Here is a 22,643-nt window from a genome sequence, read left to right as displayed (position 1 = left end):
ATATTAGAACAAAAATGGGGCGTTACAACTCTCCCCAACTTAGAGAATTTCGTCCTCGAAATATTACCTCAAGCAAACAACTCAGGATATGATTCTTGCATCTTACTCTCCAACTCCCAAGTAAGGCTTTCACCAGTTGCTCCTCCCCAAACAACTCTCACTAGAGGTATCTCTTTACCTCTCAACGTCTTCACCTTGCGATCATCAATCCTCAAAGGTAAAGTTTCTACCGTAAGGTTGTCTCTAACTTGCACATCATCTCTAGGAATGACATGTGAAGGATCCGCTACATACTTCCGAAGTTGCGACACATGAAACACATCATGCAAGTTCGAAAGATGTGGTGGCAAACCAACTCTATAAGCCACCGTGCCAATTCTCTCAGATATTTGATAAGGACCAATAAACTTCGGAGTCAACTTCTTGGACTTCAATGCACGACCCACACCGGTCATAGGAGTGACTCTCAAGAACACATGGTCACCCTCTTGAAACTCAAGGTCCTTCCTACGCTTATCATGATAGCTCTTCTGTCGACTCTGCGACGCTTTCATATGCTCTCTTATCATCTTGACCTTCTCCGTAGTCTGCTGAACTATTTCAGGTCCCAACACGATACTTTCGCCCGACTCAAACCAACATAAAGGAGTCCTACACCTTCGACCATATAAAGCTTCGAAAGGTGCCATACCAATACTTGAATGGTAACTATTGTTGTACGTGAACTCTATCAATGGTAGGTGACTGTCCCAAGCTCCACCTTGCTCAAGTACACACACTCTCAACAAGTCTTCTAATGATTGAATCGTTCTTTCTGACTGACCATCTGTTTGCGGATGATAAGCCGAACTCAACTTCAACTGAGAGCCCAAAGCTTCTTGCAAGCTTTTCCAAAATCTCGAAGTGAACCTCGGATCTCTATCCGACACAATGCTCGACGGGACACCATGCAACTTCACAATATTATGAATATAAATCTCCGCCAACTGAGCTACTGAATAAGTGATATTAATAGGAATAAAATGTGCCGACTTCGTCAATCTATCGACAACGACCCAAATGGCATCATGCCCTCTTTGAGTGTTTGGCAAACTCGCCACAAAATCCATGGAGATGCTATCCCATTTCCATTCCGGCACATCTAATGGTGTCAAAAAACCAGCAGGCTTCTGATGTTCAACTTTCGATTTCTGACAAGTTAAACAAGCATAAACAAATTGCGCGACATCACGCTTCAGTCCAGACCACCAAAACAGTTTCTTCAAGTCATGATACATCTTTGTAGCTCCCAGATGGATACTCAAGCTACTTCTGTGACTTTCTTCTAAAATCAACTTTTTCAATTCATTATTATCAGGGATACAAATCCTGCCTCGGAATCTCAACACTCCTTGATCATCAACCTGAAAATCACCATCTGCAGTCTGATTACTGGCAACCATTAAGTCTACAAATTTCACATCAACCTCCTGGGCTTCTTTTAACTCTTCAAGAACTCATTATTAATTTTTAACATACCCAACTGCACACTCTGAGGTTCCAATTCACAAACAAGACTTAAGTCTCTAAACTGTTCCAGCAATTCAAATTCTTTCACCATCATAGCCGACATGTGCAACGTTTTCCTACTCAAGGCATCTGCAACCACATTAGCTTTACCCGGATGGTAATTCAAGCCAAAATCATAATCTTTCAACAACTCTAGCCACCTTCTCTGCCTCATATTTAACTCCTTTTGATCAAATAAATATTTCAGACTTTTATGATCACTAAACACTTCAAATCTGGAACCGTACAAATAGTGTCTCCAAATTTTCAACACAAAAACCACAGCAGCCAACTCTAAATCATGCGTAGGGTAATTCTTCTCATGAATTCTCAACTGTCTAGAAGCATAAGCCACTACCTTACCATCTTGCATAAGCACACCACCTAAGCCCAACTTGGACGCATCACAATATACAACAAAAGGTTTATTTGGCTCTGGCAAAATTAAAATTGGAGCCGTAGTCAATCTTCGCTTCAACTCATTGAAGTTATTCTCACACTGAGCATCCCACACAAAAGCTTTACCTTTACAGGTCAACTGAGTCAATGGAAGTGCCAACTTCGAAAATCCTTCGATAAATCTTCTGTAATAACCAGCCAAACCAAGAAAACTTCTAATCTCCGTAACTGACTGAGGAGTCTCCCACTGTGATACCGCTTCAACCTTCGACGGGTCTACAACAATACCACTACCAGAAATAATATGGCCAAGGAAACTTACTTCACTTAACCAGAACTCGCACTTTGATAGTTTTGCATACAACTTCTTTTCTTTCAGCACCTGTAAGACAATCTTCAAATGTTCTGCATGCTCTTCTTCATTCTTAGAATAAATCAAAATATCATCAATAAATACAACAACAAACTTATCCAGAAACGCATGAAAAATTCTGTTCATATACTCCATGAACACACCCGGCGCATTAGTAACACCGAAAGGCATCACTTTATATTCATAGTGTCCATACCGTGTCCTAAAGGCCGTCTTCTGCATATCTTCATCCTTCACCTTAATCTGATGGTAACCTGACCTCAAATCAATTTTACTAAACACGCGAGCACCCACTAATTGATCCATCAAGTCGTCAATTCTCGGAAGTGGATACCTATTCTTTATCGTCACTTTATTCCGCTGACGGTAATCTATGCACAATCTCATGCTACCATCCTTCTTCTTAACTAGCAACACAGGTGCTCCCCAAGGTGAGACACTTGGCCTTATAAACTTCTTATCAAGCAAGTCTTCTAATTGTTTCTTCAACTCTACCAACTCCGAAGCTGACATACGGTAAGGAGCCATCGACACCGGCTTCGTACTCGGCACTAGTTCAATCGAAAATTCAACCTCCCTCTCCGGTGGCACATCTGGAATCTCATCAGGAAAAACTTCAGGAAATTCATTCACAACGGGCAATCTATCAATTATCGACTGATTCTCTGCAGACAAATACGCCATCAAGGAAAACATCAAGTTTCCATCATGCTCTAACTGCTTCAGCTGCTTGGTAGATAAAAATTCTGCTTCACTCTCTTCTTCAGCAGAAGAAAAGTACACCGTCTTCCTAAAACAGTTAATATGCACATGGTTGTATTCCAACCAGTTCATACCAAGAATCACATCCATACCCGTCAACGGCAAACATACAAGATCAACTTCAAAATCCCTACCATACATAGATATAGGACAACTCTGACAAACAAACGAGGTGGTTACTGAACCCTTAGCTGGAGTTTCAACAACCATTTCCACAGGCATACTTGACATAACTAAACCCAACTTATTTGCACAATCAACAGCAATGAAACAATGTGTAGCATCAGTATCAATAATAGCAATTAAAGGAGTACCATTAAAGAAACAAGTACCTCTGATAAGTCGATCTTCATTAGCCGTTTGTGTACCGGCCAATGCAAACACCTTTCCACTAGTCTGAGCCTTCTTAGGATTCTTACACTGAGAACTAAGATGACCCTCTTCATCACAATTGAAGCAAACCATGTCACCACGCTTGCACTCAGCCATCGTATGCCCTTTCTTGCCACAACGGTAACACTTCTTCTCATCCTGTTGAGTACATGCATTACTCTTGTGGCCTTTCTCACCACACTTGTAACAAACTATCTCAGCCTGAACATTTCTTCCTTTGGGTCTCCTTTCCTCAGGCATCCTCTGTTTGCCCTTGTCAGCAGGGGCACTGTAAGGTTTCGGACGACTCTGCTGTCCCTTACCCCTACGGTCGCTCATCACCTTGTAGTGAGCTTTGGTATCATCTTCATAGATTCTGCATCTGCTCACCAAATCAGAAAAGTCACGGATCTGCTGGTAACCAATGGCTCGCTTAATATCAGCACGCAATCCATTCTCAAACTTGATACACTTGGAAAACTCAGCATTATCTCCAGTATAGTGTGGATAGAACTGAGCCAGCTCCACAAACTTGGCTGCATACTCTGTCACCGACATGTTTCCTTGCTTCAGCTCAAGGAACTCAATCTCTTTCCTTCCGAGAACATCCTCAGGGAAATATCTGTTTAGGAACTCCCTCCTAAACACAGCCCAAGTCACAACTGCATCACCTTGCTCTAATTCAGGTAAGAGACTCACCCACCAGTCATCAGCTTCCTCAGCTAGCATGTGCGTACCAAAACGCACCTTCTGGTCATCAGTACATTGCATAACCCTGAAAACTCTTTCAACTTCCTTGAGCCATGTCTGTGCTCCATCAGGGTCGTACCTTCCTTTGAAAGTAGGAGGATGATTCCTCAGAAAGGCCTCCAACATTCTTACGTCAGCATTAACACCAGCACCAACATTTTGTTGTTGTCCTATAGCTTGGGCTACAGCTTCCAACGCAGCAGCCACCGCAACATCGTTTCTTCCAGCCATTCTATTTCTCTTGTAACAGATAATATTCGCAGCCTCCAGGTCTCTACTCTACATAACAACAAAAAATCAGCACAACTAAGACAATGTAAATTGTCAAACAACTCTACTTGGCTCGACACGACTCTACTAATTGGCCGGACGGACCGACCTGCTCTGATACCAATTGTAACACCCCGTTCTCCCAACAACGTAATATTAATTATTATAATCAGAGTAAACTATACAACGGAGTGTCACACTGCTAATCAAAATTTCATAAATAGAAATATCTATTTATTTAAATCCAACATTTAGAATATCTTAATAAACTGCAGCGGAATAATTCTTTAAAAATATAATTTCAACCAAAATTCAACATCAATGAAAATCTTGGCACAAAGGCCCCAACATAATTCAACTTTATTTTCAACAACGATAAACTCTAATAGCAAGTCTTTTCCCAAAATATGTGATACATAAAAGAAATGAGAAGACATTCGCAACGATTTCCCCATCCTAGTATGTATCAGAGCCCTAGACACTGAGCCGACCAAACCTACAAGTCATCAGTACCTGCACATTACCCACGGTCGAGGCAACATATACGCAGAAGGGGTGAGAAACTTATCCAATAATAATAATATATAATTCATCAAATTAATGAAAACAACAAGCATATCACAATAGACATCATTAATAATGTATATAAATAAGCACATAAGCAACGACATAATTATTTTCAGCAACAAGGTACAGCAGCAACAACAACAACAACAACGTTATCACAACGACACCGACAACTCGACAATGCGACAACGACAACAACTCGACAATGCTACAACGACAACAACAACTCGACAATGCTACGACAACAACAACTAATGCATCATGCAGGTGGTACCAATCTACGCGCGTTGAATGCTAAGCATTCCAGGGCATAAGCCCCCAACAAATTGGATGGTTAAAGCATCCCAGGGCATAAGCCCCCAACAGGTGAATGATAAACATTCCAGGGCATAAGCCCCCAACGGGTGAATGATAAACATTCCAGGGCATAAGCCCCCAACGGGTGAATGATAAACATTCCAGGGCATGAGCCCCCAACAGATGTGAGTATGCAAATGGACTCAACTTGTGTATATCAACATACAACTCCAACAACGACTACAACAACAACATATGTGCCTACAACAATTATGACACACTCCCCAACTTAGACATTAGATGATACAACAACGTCAACAACGGAGGACAACAACATAGCATATATATAAAATCAATTACATTCATCTCAAGGTTCAAAACATCCTTCAAAAGCAATTAAGTTTTGATCAATATCACATAATCCAAATACTCATAAAACATCTCAACTAAGTCCCTAACACTTAAGTTTGAAGTTGGGAAACCAACCATAAGTTTTGGACTAACTTGGGAATAGTTATTCTAAGTTTTCTTAAAATTTTCTGAAGACCCACCGGGACTATTTTTATCATAACTCAAAATCTACAAATCTTTTCCACTCCAAACCAAGGCCATTATAAAGCTAACTTAATTATCTACAACTTTCATGTTTACATCAAAAGCTAATTCAAAACAGAAATGGGTGAAAAAGCACAAAAAACGCAGAAACCGAAGTTCTGTCAGCACGAAGGAAACAGAACGTTGGCACGGCCCGTGCCATGCACGGCACGGCCGTGCTCGATTGACAGCACAGCTTTTTCTTCGTTTTTTCCGTTTTCACCATTTTGCGCATAAAATTCAAACCGTTAAGCGGATTTCAGTGCCGTTTTCGCCTACACGCTCCTGACATTTCCCTCTATCATAATCTACAGAAACATTCAATTTTCCACCACTCAAAAAAAATCGATTTTTCCAAACCTCACATAATCACTTGTCTGTAGAACATTCAGACACCGACGTTTCAATCGAAAGTCCCAATTTTCAATCCTTGATTACCCAAAATACGTTTCAACAGAAGTTTTCAGGTTCAATTAGGCAATATAGCAATCAAATAACATAGAAACATGCATCAACAACACAATTCATCATATTATAGCAATTAACCTAAAACTTTCTAACCCTAATACCAAAACACCACAATCATCAAAAATCAGAATTATACATATTATTAGTGAAAGGAATCCCACCCTTACCTTAGTTTAGATGAATCAAAAGCTTACAGAATCGATCCTCCTCTTCTCTTTGCCTCTTCTAGGTTTTCTCTTCTTCTCCCAAAACTTATGTTTTCTTTTGTACGTGAAAAATGTTTCTGCCTTCTCTCTATTCTATTTCCCAATAAACATAACCTCTCCTTTATTTTTCTTAACTCCCTTAAACTAACATAATTACTAATTAACTCCCATTAACCAAGATATTAATATTTTACTCCTATTTTTATTTCTCCTAATATTTCCACAAATAATAAAGTCATATTCATTTAAATAATATACAACCACATAAATCATATATTTCACATAAAATCACATATAGATATAACAAATAAAATTATATAAAAATACTCACACATCTACTAAAATATTAGAACAAAAATGGGGCGTTACAGTAGAAGTTAGTTAGGGTGGTTAGAGGTGGTGGAAAGAGTTTGTTATGGAGGTTAGAGGTGGTGGAAAAAGTTTGTTATGGTGGATGTTGTTGATGATGATGGTGGCGGTTTTGAAGAAGAAAGAGGGAAAAGAAAATTGATTTTTTGTGATTTTTGTGTATTTGTGAAAAATGATTAGTTGGTTGACTCTTTGACCATGGGACCCATTATATAGGTGATGTGTGAATTTTTGGACCAATAGGAGTACGACATGTGGCGTAACTAACTTCTTGGACAAAAAATGAACTAAAATGCAATTTTAACAACTTAAGGACTAAAATGCAAAATTAACTAAAGTTGCATTAAAAAAAGTAATTTGAAAATTAACGTAAAGTGAAACGATTAAAAATAACAAAACGGACTAAAAATGAACCAACTACTAAATGAGGTACTTTAAAGTAACCTCTCTCTGTCAAAACTTTATGTGAAATGACCAAAATGCCCTTAGGGACTAAAATGACTCAAAATGACTTCAAATGCAATTTTTAAAACGGTTTTTTAACAGGGAAATAAAGCAAGAGTTTATACAAGCAAATTAAAAGACTCAGAGACAATTTTTTAGGGATTAAAAGGAATTTTAACACAGGAAATGACTAAAATGCCCCTAGGGGCTAAACTGACTCAAAGACTTCAAATGTGATTTTTGAAATGGATTTTAACATGGAATTAAACAAAAATTCATTCAAACCAATTGAAAGGACTCAGGGACAACTTTTCAAAGATTGAAAGAAATTTTAACATAGGAAATGACTAAAATGACCCTAGGGGCTAAACTGACTCAAAATGACTTCAAATGTAATTTTTTGAAATGGATTTGAACATGAGAGTGAAACAAGGACTTATACAAATCAAATGAAAAGACACAAACAATTTTCAAGGACTAAAATGAATTTGAATGCAAGAAATGACTAAAATACCCTTTTTCGTGAATTTTGCAAATAACATTGAAATAAGATGCAGAGGAAGGTGCAATTGATCAAGGACAAATTCAAATGACTTGAAATGCAAGAAAAGAAGAATTGAGCTAGTATTTTTAGGTCCAAAATTAGGGTATAACAACCATTTATTGAGAAAATTATGGATGTTAAAGGCGATGAGAATTGTGGGTTTATGGTTATAGCTGAGTCCATGAGTTTGATAGAAGAAAGTCATGTTATGGTGCGCATAGCACTTATTCAAGAGGTGAAAGATCATAGGAACAACTACATGCGGATTATATGGGAGCGAAGAACTTTATAACTATAATTAAATTAATAGTCGATAATTAAATTAAATTAAATATGAAAAATGTTCCGATCTAATGGTGGAAAATGATGTTGTGCATTGTGCAAGATCAAATTACTTTATGTTAAATAAAATATTGTTAGGAAGTATTATAAAGTGATAAAATAATTAAATTTGTTTAGATTACTTTTACATATTTGAAGAACTTTTTTGTCCTTGAATACAAGTCATGTCGCAAATTAATACAGGAGGGGGTATCAATGACTCAGAGTAAGAAGATAGCTTTTGAAAAAAAATTAAGTTTCATAGCCAGAAGAAGATGGATTTTTGGTATTTTTGTTTTAGTTAAATAAACTAGCAACAAACATGTGCTAAGCACGGGCTAATTTGAGGTGGTGGATATGCATCAAAGCGCATTGGAATGTTACATGAATTGAGAAAATAATAAGAAAAAAATTAATGAAAAACCCGACATTAATAATAAAATGGCAAATTACATTGAATTTTCTTGAGATTTTATCTATTTCAATAATAATTTTTCAAACACATCCATCTCTCCTCATTTTATCTATTTCAATAACTTTGTAAATATACAATTTAATTTCAGCCATTTTGGTTTGTTTGTATCTTTTCACAATTAAATTAAATTAAATGAGGTTTTTTTTTTCTCGCAATGAAGAAACAATAACAACATTTGTTTTTACCATCAAATAAAATCAAATGTCGACAATTACATAAGAGATCAAAAGCGAATATAGAAATGAAAAAAAAATTTGGTAGATGGACATTGCGGTTGCTCAATGAAAAGGAAATAATCTTTGATACATCCGTTTTATTACATTAGAGTTTAAAAATTAGTCTACCTTGACTAAGGAGCAATAAGTTGAGAAAAGTCACCTAAGTGAAAAATGAAAAGAAAAAATGGTCGAAAATTAAGTGAGTTCATACTCGTATGAAGAATTTAATTGCTAAAAATAATGGAACTAACAAAGTTTAAACCGTATTATATTATAAGAGAAGTGCTTGTCAATTTGATATAAAAAAATAAGCGAGATTAGTTTTATTTAAGAAAAACTCAAGGGAGGTTCGTGTAATTTGCCCATGATTTATTTTAAAGAGTAATTTGCCCATGATAAAATCAATGAAATAGTTGTTATTAAATATTACGAAGTGGTAAACTAAATATGTAAAAATATTAAAGATTTCATTGTTGATAAAGACGTCGTTATCAGTCTCGTGTGCGAATTGTACAACTATATTATTTAGTGACTCATTTATCATTTTTTTAGTGTTTTTTATAGTCATATTTCTAAAAGATATAATAATCAATAATCTAACAATAAAAAATATTATTTTATAATATGATATGTTGGCTTTACTTCTTTGATTCTTTGTTGTTTCCAAATATGTTGAGATTTGTAGGTATCAAGTTGTCTTATTTGCCTACACTCTGGTTCTTCAAGCTCGAAAGAGCTTTTATGCTTGCTGATTTGTTCAGGGAGTTGTTGACACTTAGATTTTGATACCATGTTGACGGTTGATCCATTAATTGTTCTTCACATTTGTTCAATTTTTTTTTTTGTAACCTGGTTTTCGCCCATATACGGGTTTGCTTACGCCCATGATTAGTGAATTTTTTTAGGATAGATTAGGGTCAATCCACTTGGTATTATTTATTATGTTGTATCCCCGTTTTGGGTTGCATCTGAGTCAGGTCTAATGTCCCCAGTCTCTTTATCTATTTTTTTATTTAATATAATTTTACTTTTGACTAAAAAAAGATAAAGAAAAACAAAAGCAAGTTATTTTTAGAAAATAAGTAATTTTGAAAATGTATAATTTTTTAAAAGTAGGTATATGCCTTGTAATAAATATTTTGTAACTTTCTTAAAGTTATGATTTTTTTTAAGAATGGAGTTATGATATTCTGTTATCATCAATCAGGGATAATTGAATGTTTTTCTTTTTTATTTTCTTAGTGAAAATATTTTTTCAGTGTTTTGTTAGTATCAACGATAATTGTCTCAACCATATTTTGTTATTTTACTGATAAGTAAAATGTATTTATTAATGTTTTGTAATAAAAGTTATATTTTTGAATAAATTTTTTAGACTAAATATGTAAACAATTGTTATTTTTTCATTGGATGACCTAAAAAAGAAAAACTCATAGGAAGGTAGTTATATTGTATCTTAAAAAAGAAAATATCATAGGAAAGTAGTTATATTTCATCAAATAGACTCAGTGTGAGATAAAAGCACATGAACATCATAAAACTTTTATTTTGGTACAATCATAAAACTTATTTTTAATAAATGTAATTGAATATATGGTTTGCTTTTAAAAGAATAAAAATATATTTTAATATTCAATCATTTAGAGATTATTTTTTAGAGATTTTTTGAAAAAGCATAATCAATTTTGTTTTTTTAATAACAATGACTTCATTGAAAAAAAATATTTGTTTGGACAAAACTATATAAAATGGATTGTTTGTTATAAAATTATCTTTTTTAATACTTATTTTCTTCCTCTCCTATATTTTTTTTGAAAAATTTTTATAATCTCTTTTCATTTAAAGACGCAAAAAGATAAATATATGTTGAGGTGTCAAAATATTAAGATGGTACAAAATTGTGTTCTTCCTCTCCTATATTTCTTTACAGTTTTTTTTTTTTTTATGTTATAGCAAACCCCGTAGGGCTTGTTTGTTACGAATTAAAATAAAAATAATATTGAAATTCAATAATTGAGTATTTTTTTAAATATTTTATAAAAAAAATAATAATTTATTTTATGTTTGTTTATCTAATAAAATCATTTTTTTGAAAAAATAATTTAGTTTGTTTAGATACATTAATATAAAAAAAAAGTTGTTACAAAATCACATAAATCTTTTGAAAGTTACTTTCTCTCTCTCTCGCTCCCTCAGCTAAATAGGATCTTTTGTTATAAAAGACACAAAAATGTAAATATATGTTGAGGTGTCAAAATATTAAGATGGTACAAAATTGTGATTTTACTGGTCATTAACTTTCATAATTAGAGAAAAATAAAAAAATTGTAAATCATTTTTAACTCTTTAGATATTTATAAGTTAACTCATAGAAAAGTTTGTTTTGATTGAGAATCAGATTAAGTTTGTTTGTTCTTTAAAAAAAATTAAGTTGATGTGTTTTATCAAGTGAGTTTGTTTTAATTTGTTTTTAAGAGAGAAAAAATAGAGGAAAGTTGAAGCAAAATACATAAATATAATTTTGATGACGTACGGAAAAATTAAAAAGCAATAAGATTGTATTTTTAGTAAACATTATATTTTATAATTAGAGAATAGATATGTAGGACAAAGTACAAAACTTTGTAATTTTAAAAAAAAAAAATAGTACAAATTTATAACTTAAAACACAAATTTTGCCTAGAATTTACTTAGCTCTTGCGATTCCTAAGGTTTGGTTTCCTTTTCCTCCTTTCATTGATTACATTTCATTCATTCGTTTTAAAATCTTTCGCAAATTTTGTTGACAGAATTGGTGCCAACTTACCCTACCACTCACCAGATCTGCAATGTAATGTACAGATTCCGGCTCTGATTTCTCAACTTTTGATAATGACATTGGACCCCTCTTTGTCTCAAAAGAAAGCTATTCACATATTTACGATTTGTGTAGAAAGGATACTTCTTTAAGACAAAAGAAACTTTTAATTTGACAAATTGGCTGAAAATAATTAACAATAATAAATGTTATTTATCAAGTTAACAAGTGATCATATTGGAATCCAACCATCAAAATATTTAGAACTTTTAAGGTAAAGTTTTGTCGTGCATTATGGTTCTAAACAACTTAAAAGATTATTCTTTACGATTACATGTGGGGACATCTAAATTACAACAAAAAAGTAAACTACTATCAAAGTAGCTTAAGGGTTGCAACAAGTTTTCCTCAAACAAGGTTTATCGGTCATTACATAAAATAAAGCATTCAACAAAACATTTGAAAAGCATGTAAGGTTTTTTTTTTATCATCCGCGCGCAACTGCGGAGACTACTTTCTTTGAAGTAACAGAGAGCCATTTAAGAGGTTGATCTCTCTCAAGTAATGTTTTTACATACGCAGCGGCTCGGGATTGAACCCTAGACCAAATGGTTAAGGACCCAAGTAATATCTATCATTTATGTCACACTATGTTGATTGCAAGTAAGATTTTAAAACCTCTGATATGCTTTCTAGAAAACCTGTACAAGTAGCCTTAACAACGTGATCTTTGTGCTTAATATGTCTATTACCAACATTATTAAAGAAATTATAGTTTAAAAAAATATCAAAGCTTTTGAATCTATATCAACTCTAATCCTTCATTTCTATACCAATAGCTACTTTCTTGCAATTTATTTCACCACAAATGATTTATACTAAGGCTATCATTACTAACACTCAATGAATTTAGTGATTTTTAGTACATAGAAAATAAAAACATCTCAAAATTCTCATTGTTATCAATGGCATAGGAAACTTACAAAAGCATTATCATGATCAGCTGATCACACAAGAAAGAAACATGTAATTATTAAATAGTCATGAAGGTCTTCTATCTAGATACAATACAATGTTGCAACACAATAGAAGATTGCTTCCATTAACAAAAGAGGAGGTTAAACAACATAGGATTAACAAAAAGCTGTCATAACTATCACCAAGGAATATAAATTGTGTTACCTGAAGTCACAATAAACTAAACTTGCATATCTTGTTATAACAAAAATAGTTATATGGCTGCTGCATCAAGAGGTAACTAGAAGAACGCTCGACTACCATAAAACACGCGCGACCCGTCATTTTTCTTCTTATCGGTCTCTAATTTGGTATCCTTATGATTTTGAATTACATCACCTTGATTTTGATTATCATGATTGTGATCAAGGTCCATTGGTAGCTTCATTTTCGCCAAAGACTCGGTGAATTGATGCATACTTCTCATATACATGTCAACTATTTGCTTCTGCATAGAAGATTGCTCAGCCTCCATATCGATATTTTGTGGCGGAACAGAAAAAACTTGACCGAATTTTGCAGCTTCTATATTCCTATCAATATTCGTCTCGTTTTCCTTGGTTGAGAACTTTAACTCCTTTTTTTCATCTCTAGTTTCGCTTTCTTCCTTGGAAGTTGGAGTATCTGGAGAAACACAAGAATTCTGATTACTTTCAACTGAGACTAACACACTGAAAGAATTTGACAAGTCACCTCTCAAATTACTCTTTATCACAACAGAACCGTTCGTGTTTCTATCATCGCTTAAGCTTGTAGTAGTAGAGCTTGAAAACCTAGAAATGGACTCATGATTCTCACCTGACGAATTCATTGTCATTTCACAGTCAACATCTTGAGGAGAACCACTAAGTTGAAGAAACGGCAACGATCCTATTGAATTAGGCCTTGAAACAGAACCATAAGATTCCAAATTGAAGTACTCACAAACCATTTTCTGATTCTCATTAGCCACATTGATATCAGGAAATTCAATTCTAGAATACTCAATTGGATCAAGCAAAACAACTTCAGAAGATATCGATGAATTAGTACCCGATTGTGGTTTCGAACTCAAAGTCGAATTGATTGGAAAAGATGTATCTAATGAAAGAGTTAATTGAACAGTTCCAGCTGGAGAATGAAAAAGATCAGTGGAAGAGAGACTATAATCTTCAGTCACTTTTCCTTTACCAAAAACTTCAGAAATCGGAACCAAAGCAAACCCTAAAAGTTGATCTTCTAAGTGATTTCTTGACCTACTAAACATCCAAATCTCACATTTTAAAACAGCATCAATTTGAACAATCTTCACCCTTAAATTTTGATTGAAAATTGGATTTTTTCCACCTTTATTGATGATTCTTGTGGAGAGCGTTTCATCAGGGTTGTAAGTAAGAGAGAATTTTGCATACACATCTTGATTATCATATATGCATATGTTATGAATATTCTTAGCATGATGAACATATATATCAAGAAAACCTGAAAACTCAACATCATCATCATTATCATTATCATCTAAATGGTTCAACTTATTTGAGTTTGGATTGTACCTGAAGGTGCTACTTTGATGACTCTGATTGAATGAATTCATTCTAAACTAAGAAGCTTTGTTAGATGAATCTATGAAGTTTGTTTCTATGATGGAAATAGAGTGATGGTTAAGCAACTTGTGGTGGTGAAGTAGGTGGTGAAATGAAGGATGAAGCATGAAAATGATGTGGGAATATTAAGATGATTTAATTGGTTAGTTGTATGCCACTTTTTTTTTTGATTGATTTTACTCTTTCTATTGGAAATTCAGATTCCATGTAGTGGTAGGTTCTTGCATTAACGTAGTTAGCTACATCGATAATCGTTGGATCAAGATTTAGCAATATAGATTTCAAGCATAATTTTTTAAAACTAAACCAAAACTATCAAATTTAAAATCTATATTGTCCGATCTCGATGCCATGAGTTGATTGTGTGTATGTGGAAAACCTGTTTTCTAGATAATCCAAATTCTTCTATTGGGTGGGCTGTAATAGAAGGTTTTCCTTTTTTTGCTTTGCTTGACAATGTGTAGCTTTTAGATTCAATTACTCACTTATTGGAGGACCCACTTTGACAACTTTAGTCCACTTTCCATGATGGAAACGTAGAAACAATGTGTTTTTTACTTCTATTAACTTTTTCATTATGTTTTAATTTATCATATAGTGCATAACTTAAAGTAGAAACAAGGAAGAATGAATATTCAATTTGATCCCTAGTAGGATTGTATTAACCTAGTCTTCAATATTATATACATCTTAAAATGGTTATTCGAATTGTAAAATGTTAGTTAAATTCGCATTCCATTAGTATATGCAAGGGAGACTATTAAAAATAAGAGCAATGATATTTGTACATCCATTCAATGACAACTTTTGAGACAACCTTGTTTTTCTCTTTTTTTTATTGGTCAAAAACAATGGAGAGAGAAAAAGGAAGAGAAATGATAATAACATTATGTGAGTATGAGAGAGAAAATTGTCAAAAAGTTGTCACTAATTGGTTGTACAAATATCATTTCTCATAAAAATAATGATATTAAATTGATAATGTCGGAGATGCATTATAAACTATGTTGATAACAACAATGAAGTATATTCAAAAGAATTCTGCTCTTTACCCAAACGGTTCTGCTCATTCCCAAAGTAAAGTATATTCCCAATGAACTATGTTGATAACAACTATGTCGGAGATGTATTTTGTACGCATGTTAAGTCACGCTACGTGACTCAACATGCGCTAGTGTAATATGAACGTGACTTAAGTCACGTACCACTTAGCACTAGCGCATGTTAACTCACGCTAGTTGGCCGGTGAAGAACAAACGTTTTTCCAACTTTGGTCAGCTTTTCAACATTCAATGTACACATTTTTTACCACTTTCACACTTTTTTTTACCACATTTATGTTAGATACAACCTAGGTTCACATTTCTACCTATAAATACTCTCACATACTTCCCATATTCCTCACATTATCTTCTCCCACTCTCTCCCTCTAATTCTCTTCTTTCTTTGTTTTTTTTTTTTCAATATTCTCTTTGGGGTAAAAAGGGATCAAAATTCGTCGGGGAAAAATAGTGAGTAGCCGACTTGGGGAAGTGATCGACCCTTGGGATAATTTTAAACCTGTTTTTTTAACCGTAGAAACTTTTTACCGTGGGTAAAAAGAACTTGTGGTAAAAAAACAGATTTAAATTTAGCCCAAGGGTTGATGATGTATTTTCCCCAAGAAGGTTGCTCACTATTTTACCCCACGAAGATTGTTCACTTTTTACCCCAAGAAGGATAAAATAAGTAGATTTAGTGAATAAGTTCCAAATTATTGTATGAGTAATTGTAATGAATAATTGTAATGTATGAATTATCAATGAAATGATATATTGTTATATTTACTTTTATTTATATTTAGTCCATTTACTTTTATTTATATTTAATCCATTTGCTTTTATTAATTTAGTCCATTTACTTTTATATATATTTGTATTTATTTAAAGAATAATATCGAATCAATAAACAAAATAATTTCGGAATAATGTTAATAAAATAATTTAGAATAAAGTTAAGAAAATAATTTAGATTAATGTAAACAAAATAATTTAGAATAAAGTTAATAAATTAATTTAGATTAATGTAAACAAACTAATTTACAATAAAGCTAATAAATTAATTTAGATCAATGTAAACAAACTAATTTACAATAATCCTCTCTCTTATCTCCGTCTCAAACCCTAGCCGTCACCCCTTTCTTCTTCTTCTTTTGAGAGGGGTGATTTAGGGTCAATTTTGACCCAAAAATCACCCCCTAAAAATTGTTTTTCCTTCTATCCTAATTGAATAATTGATTTCACATATTTTCTGTTTTCTTTCGTTTGTTTTTGTGATTTCCTCGTCTCTGAACGACTTAGTTTGTTTTGATTTCCCGTCTTTGTGCGGTGTGTTTGATTTTCCGTCTTAGTGCGGTGTTTATTTGATTCAGGTTGAAAGATTAGCTTTGAACAAGTGCAGATCCGATCAATGACAATGACTTTGGCGTCGTCAACGTTGCAGATCCGGAGACATGAGTATTCCAGAGACATGAATATAGTCATATTAGTCACATTTGTAGGCATAGGTACTTTGCCGTTTTATGCTTTTAACATGGATATTGTGAGTTTGTTCACAGATTCATCCTTTTTGTTTTTAGCGAATTTGGATTTGTATTGTATCGATGTACTCTATCAATTTGAATGAATGAATATCGTTTATTTTTGTCAAAAAAAAAAAGAATATATTTCAGAATAATGTTAATAAAATAATTTAGTATAAAGTTAAGAAAATAATTTAGATTAATGTAAACAAAATAATTTAGAATAAAGTTAATAAATTAATTTAGATTAATGTGCACAAACTAATTTACAATAATGTTAAGAAAATATTTCAGAATAATGTTAATAAAATAATTTAGTATAAAGTTAAGAAAATAATTTAGATTAATGTAAACAAAATAATTTAGAATAAAGTTAATAAATTAATTTAGAATATAGGCCTTAAATGTAACAAAAAAAAATGAAGGCCTAATTGAAAATTATTTAGTGCATAGGTTTTATATGCACTAAATTCAGTCAAAAACAGTAAAAAAAAAATGTGTAAAACACAATAAAACCATGGTTGAATAACCGACCAAAGTCCAAAAAATGTGTTCTTGAGTTGTGACCACCGGCCTAACTAGCGTGAGTTAACTCACGCTAGTGTTAACCTGTACGTGAGTTAACTCACGCTAGTGTAAATCCTGGGCGTGAGTTAACTCACGCTAGTGTAATTCCTGGGCTCAAGAACACGTTTTTTTGACTTTGTTCAATGCATTTTAATTGATTTTACATGTTTTTGTTAAGTTTTTACACGTTTTTTGACCCTATTTATGGTAGATATAACCTATGTTACAATCTCCCCCAATAAATACACCCCTAAACTTCCCCATTTCCTCACACCATCTCCCATTCTCACTCTCTCCCCCTATGAATCTTCTTCCTTTTCTTCTTTTTTTCCTTCTTTATTTTGGTGTAAAAAGAGAAAGAATGATAAGTAGTGGGTATGCTGGGGAAAATATAAGTAGTGAGCAGCTTTCTTGGGCAAAAAACCACATTGGATAAAACTAAATGTGCAGATTTAGTTTTACCCCAGGAAGGTTGGTTTTCTTGTGGTTTATTTTTAGTTTTACCACAGGAAGATAGGTTTTCTGGTGCTTTTTTTTTTTGCAGTTTTAGTTTTACCCCATTGTAAATGTAATAAGAATTATATTAATAAAATGATATTTTATATTTATTATTTTTGTTTCTTTATTTTTGTTCATTGTTGCATTTATTTTACAATTGCGTATTGAATTAATAAATTCGAATAAAGGAAATTAGAATAAAAATTGCGATAGTTAAGTCACGTTCAACTTATAACTAGCGTGACTTAAGTCACGTAGCGTGACTTACCCCACGTTCACCTTATAACTGGCGCAAGTTAACTCACGCTATGTGAGTTAACATGCGTAGGGGCATTAAGGTATGGGAAATGTTAACTTGTGCCCTTAAGGCACAAGTTTAGAAACCAAATGTAGAAATAATGTATTGAAATGCGTGCATTAAATTTAATTTTTAATGTTTTAATGAATTGAATGCACAAAGTTTGAGGAAATAATTCTTTTTTTGGATTTCTTAACATGTGCCCTAAGGGCACAAGTTAACACTACCCTTAAGGTATTTTACTTTGGGAATGAACGATATCATTTGGGTAAAGAGCAGAATTCTATTCAAAATATCAGTCTTTTAAGTTTGGTTTGGGTTTGTCCCTTTAATTGTTGAAAATTGCTTTTCTGACATAGAATACTTCCTATTGACACATGGAAATGACCAAATTACCCCCAGTGGCAGTTAACAACCGCTGGGAAACACGCCGGTAGTTAACTACCGTTGAGTGCCAGCGGTTGTTAACAACCGCCGAAGCTGAAGGAAGCGGTTGTTAACTGCCGCTACGTGCTTAACATTTTCCATAAGCTCATTTCCATCTTCCTTATTTTGTGTCTTTCCTAACCAATTTTAACATTCATTTTCATCTAAAATTTTTATCAAATAACCAATTGAAAATTCTTCTAAAATTTTCATCTAATAATACCTAAACATATTCATCCAATATTTAACAGAACATGGTAAAATTAAAACGCAAGAAATAATATAAAACGAACGTACATATATGTCATAGAAATAGGAAAATGTATGGAACATGTCATAATAATACATCATGGTCATCATAGTCAAAAAATACATAAAAAAATCCTAATACTAATCAGCCCTGCCTACCCTGCCTCTGATGCCCCCTGCGCCGCCTGGAAATCTGATAAGTAAGGGCAGGCTCAGTAGCACTAGCTATCCGCATGACCTCCTGAACAACCTCCTCTTTGGTCATCTCGCCATGCCTGGCCACAATATCTCGGGCTATGTGCGCCACATCCCGGACGATCGTCAGTGTGTCAGGCATCTCCTTGGCATGCTCCTCCTCAATCAGCTGCTCCACGTTCGCCGGCCTGGGAGGGGATCCCTCATCAGGTGGGAGAATGCGAGGGTGAAAGACTCTGGCATACCAAGCCATGTAGCCAGAAACATGTTGCCATGGTGTCTCACACCCATCTACCCAAGCAGGTACAAGCCATGGCTGAGCGTCCATAACACAGTGGTCAGCATCTGTGTAGGCACCAGAGGGACATCTGACGGATGTCTGGGAACGTCCTGCACAAAGGAGAACTGCCTCTTCACCCGCTCAGGCAAATGACGGTACACCATCTCCTTCCCGCACATGAGCCATCCCGAGTAAGTGCACAAGATACTAAATGGGTGCACATCTCTGTGATCACCATAGGTAGAAAACCTGACGTCATCCACCTCCAAGCGATCCAGGTGTGAGCGGTAATGATGCACACTCTTATGGCCTTTGCTAGTGAGCGATCTCCCAGCACATGGTGTCCGCGAGTCCCACTCCGGGTTACGCTTCCTTGGGTAAGGACCTGGCAAATGCTCCAAAATCCATCCCTGCAACAAAATAAATAATAGACAAAAATAATTATTCGAGTTAAATATTCAATAAATCTAAAACATTATAAAATAGTCTAACATGATAATAAAATTTATAAAATAAATTCATAAATAAATTAAGATAAATATTACCATCAAAAGAGTCGCAGAGCCAGCCATCGTTCTGTTATTCAAGATAACAGAATCATCCAGATAATCGTAGAGGTAGGCTAAGGTCATCCCTCCCCATGACCACTTCCCAATCGCCCCCAAGTTCGCCATGCAATCAAGATATATCAAGTCGATGTGTCTGTTCGTTTTGTTAGTGAACAACGCACAACCAACGAGATATAGAAGGAAACTCCTCACATAGCACGCCCTCCTCCTGGCTCTCTCCTGCATCTCCTCCCTCGACTGTGGATGCTCAAGTCGTCTAGCCTCAGTCAGGTGCTCCTCATAAACCGGCTTCAGTGCGGGATAACTGATATGACCAGGAGATTCATCCCTAACCTGAGCTCTAGCATCAGCATCTGACATGCCCAACAACCTGGTCATCATATCAATCGATCGGTCCCGATCCATCGACTCATCGTGCTCCAACATGCGGCCGTAAATAGGAATGTGCAGAAGATTATGCACATCGTCCAGAGTGATCGTCATCTCCCCCACAGGTAGATGAAAACTACTCGTCTCTGTGTGCCACCCCTCGCATAGAGCACGTATCATGGCATGGGTCACAGTCGAATACCCAACGTGTATCAAACCATGGAGGCCAGACCCCTCCATAGGCTCCCAAAACCTCAAAGCCGCCTCCGACTTATCAAGATCCTTCAACCTTTTCCCTGCAGTTACTCACTTATAACCCGCTGCATCATGCCACATCTGAAATTCAAATTAAATAAGACATTGTCACTATTTTAAATGATTCAAACACTTACGCTACATTATTTTAAATAACTAAAACACTTACGCTATATTATATTAATTAATTAAACAACTTACGCTACGTTATATTAATTAATTAAACCACTTACGCTACGTTATATTAATTAATTAAATCACTTACGCTACATTATTTTAATTAATTAAACAACTTACGCTACCTAATTTTAATTAATTAAATCACTTACGCTACGTTATTTTAATTAATTAAACAACTTACGCTACCTAATTTTAATTAATTAAATCACTTACGCTACTTTATTTTAATTAATTAAACAACTTACGCTACCTAATTTTAATTAATTAAATCACTTATGCTACGTTATTTTAATTAATTAAACAACTTACGCTACGTTATTGTAATTAATTAAACCACTTACGCTACCTAATATAATTAATTAAAACATTTAAAGAATTTAAAACAATTTAAACACTTACGTTATTGTGGTTCACCCAAAGAGGGTTCGCCACGTGCCTCGCATAGTCGGACAACAATGACGTGGTCTGAGGTCCTCCAGGAAAGGGAGCCTCTCCAGCAGGATAGGGCGGTATCCGCGGAACACGACAACCTCGTCGTGGCTGAGGCTTACGCTCAGGCTCACCCTCGGGAATAACATTTTGTGCCTCCATATAATCTGCCACAACATCCTCTGGCACCCCCTCATCATCTCCCACCTCCTCATCCTGTGCCTTGGCCTCCGGCTGAAAATACATCCTCTCCTCCTCCATCCGATCATAGCCAACAAAATCATCATCCGCATACCCAGCATAATCATGCGCTGGTGTCTGATCAACCACCTGGGAGGAGTCATCCACATGTGCCTGTGAGCCCTCTCCATGTATCATCGGGTCCCTGCGCCTCCGAGTCTTAGGGACATACGGGTCTTCAGCCCTCTTTTCTCTCCGAGCACTAGCGGTACTCGCCTCTTTACCTCTCCGCATCCTATCCTCTCTAATAACCCGCTACTGCTCATCCGTATTCCTAGCCATATCTGTACAAAACAAATTTTAAAAAACATAAATAAGTTGACATTGTATTTAAGAATACAATGTATCTAAGCATTTACTTAAGGCATTGAACATAGGCGAACATAGGCATTCATACAATGTATTTAAAACTTTTAAGGCATTGAACATAGCAAGTAACATGTAACATATCAAAAAATAAAATTTGAATAATGTAACATATCAAAAATGAAACTTAGGCATTCATAAAATTTAATATAACACATTCATCAAACTTTATATAACATACCACATTATGTCATGCTTCAAACTTGCCAAAAAAATTAAAAATCCAAACTTATAATAATTATAACATGTATACTTTATAAAATTGAACATATTTGAAAACAAATTACACAAAAAAAGCAAGATTTCCTCACTTATGCATTTTATCAAACACCTTATGTGCATTCTAAATTAGGAGCATAATTAGTGTGATTTGAACATCTAAAGGGCTACATTGTACCTACATTGTTTCTAAACAACAAATACAGCATAAACAATACTTTAAAACATCAAAATCATGCTTAATTTTCAATTTTTTAACCTAATGTGAAACTAACATTTTGCTCCAAAATATGTAAAATAAAACCCTAAACAAACTACATTGCTTGTAAATATGAAGAATATAACTTACTTGTGAATTAATTGACGAAATTTGGTTGATTTTCGAGCAAATTGAAGTTTGGGTGATTTTTGGTTTGAATGGAGAAGTGAGCATGCAACACTGTAACCAGAAAATGGAGGTTTCTGCGTTCTTAAGATGCAGAACTCAGCGGTTGTTAACAACCGCTGGCACTCAGCGGTAGTTAACTACCGGCGTGTTTACCAGCGGTTGTTAACTACCGCCAGGGACA

The 22,643-nt window shown here is 34.5% G+C and overlaps 2 protein-coding genes and 1 long non-coding RNA gene across 4 annotated transcripts; all 3 read right to left on the bottom strand.

The window, feature by feature from the left end:
- Window positions 1-2,207: 2,207 nt before the first annotated feature.
- On the bottom strand, window positions 2,208-4,477 carry LOC146937570 (uncharacterized). The gene is made up of 2 exons (XM_085749461.1): window positions 2,936-4,477; window positions 2,208-2,237 (listed from the first exon to the last, which is right to left on the bottom strand). The coding sequence occupies exons 1-2, from the start codon at window positions 4,433-4,435 to the stop codon at window positions 2,208-2,210; spliced, it is 1,530 nt and encodes a 509-aa protein (XP_085605587.1). The 5' UTR covers window positions 4,436-4,477.
- A 230-nt stretch (window positions 4,478-4,707) lies between these two features.
- LOC146937569 (uncharacterized) lies at window positions 4,708-6,925 on the bottom strand. Its single transcript, XR_015033293.1, has 2 exons — window positions 6,568-6,925; window positions 4,708-4,987 (listed from the first exon to the last, which is right to left on the bottom strand). It is a non-coding gene; the product is annotated as an uncharacterized LOC146937569 (long non-coding RNA).
- A 5,778-nt stretch (window positions 6,926-12,703) lies between these two features.
- LOC146937568 (uncharacterized) lies at window positions 12,704-14,793 on the bottom strand. Of its 2 annotated transcripts, none has more exons than XM_085751825.1 (2): window positions 14,324-14,793; window positions 12,704-14,252 (listed from the first exon to the last, which is right to left on the bottom strand). In XM_085751825.1, exon 2 carries the CDS (start codon window positions 14,035-14,037, stop codon window positions 13,033-13,035), a length of 1,005 nt encoding a protein of 334 aa, XP_085607951.1. In that variant the 5' UTR covers window positions 14,038-14,252; window positions 14,324-14,793; the 3' UTR covers window positions 12,704-13,032. The 2 variants fall into 2 exon arrangements, with proteins under 2 accessions (XP_085607951.1, XP_085607950.1); XM_085751824.1 differs by having other exon boundaries at window positions 12,704-13,415; window positions 13,590-14,531.
- Window positions 14,794-22,643: the final 7,850 nt, after the last annotated feature.

This window comes from Medicago sativa, chromosome 3 (genome assembly GCF_051527215.1).
Source record: "Medicago sativa cultivar Bolivia chromosome 3, Bolivia_mono, whole genome shotgun sequence".
NCBI lineage: Eukaryota > Viridiplantae > Streptophyta > Magnoliopsida > Fabales > Fabaceae > Medicago > Medicago sativa.
Note: the sequence above shows the minus strand (reverse complement) of the source record. Positions and strands in the feature narration are given on the sequence as shown.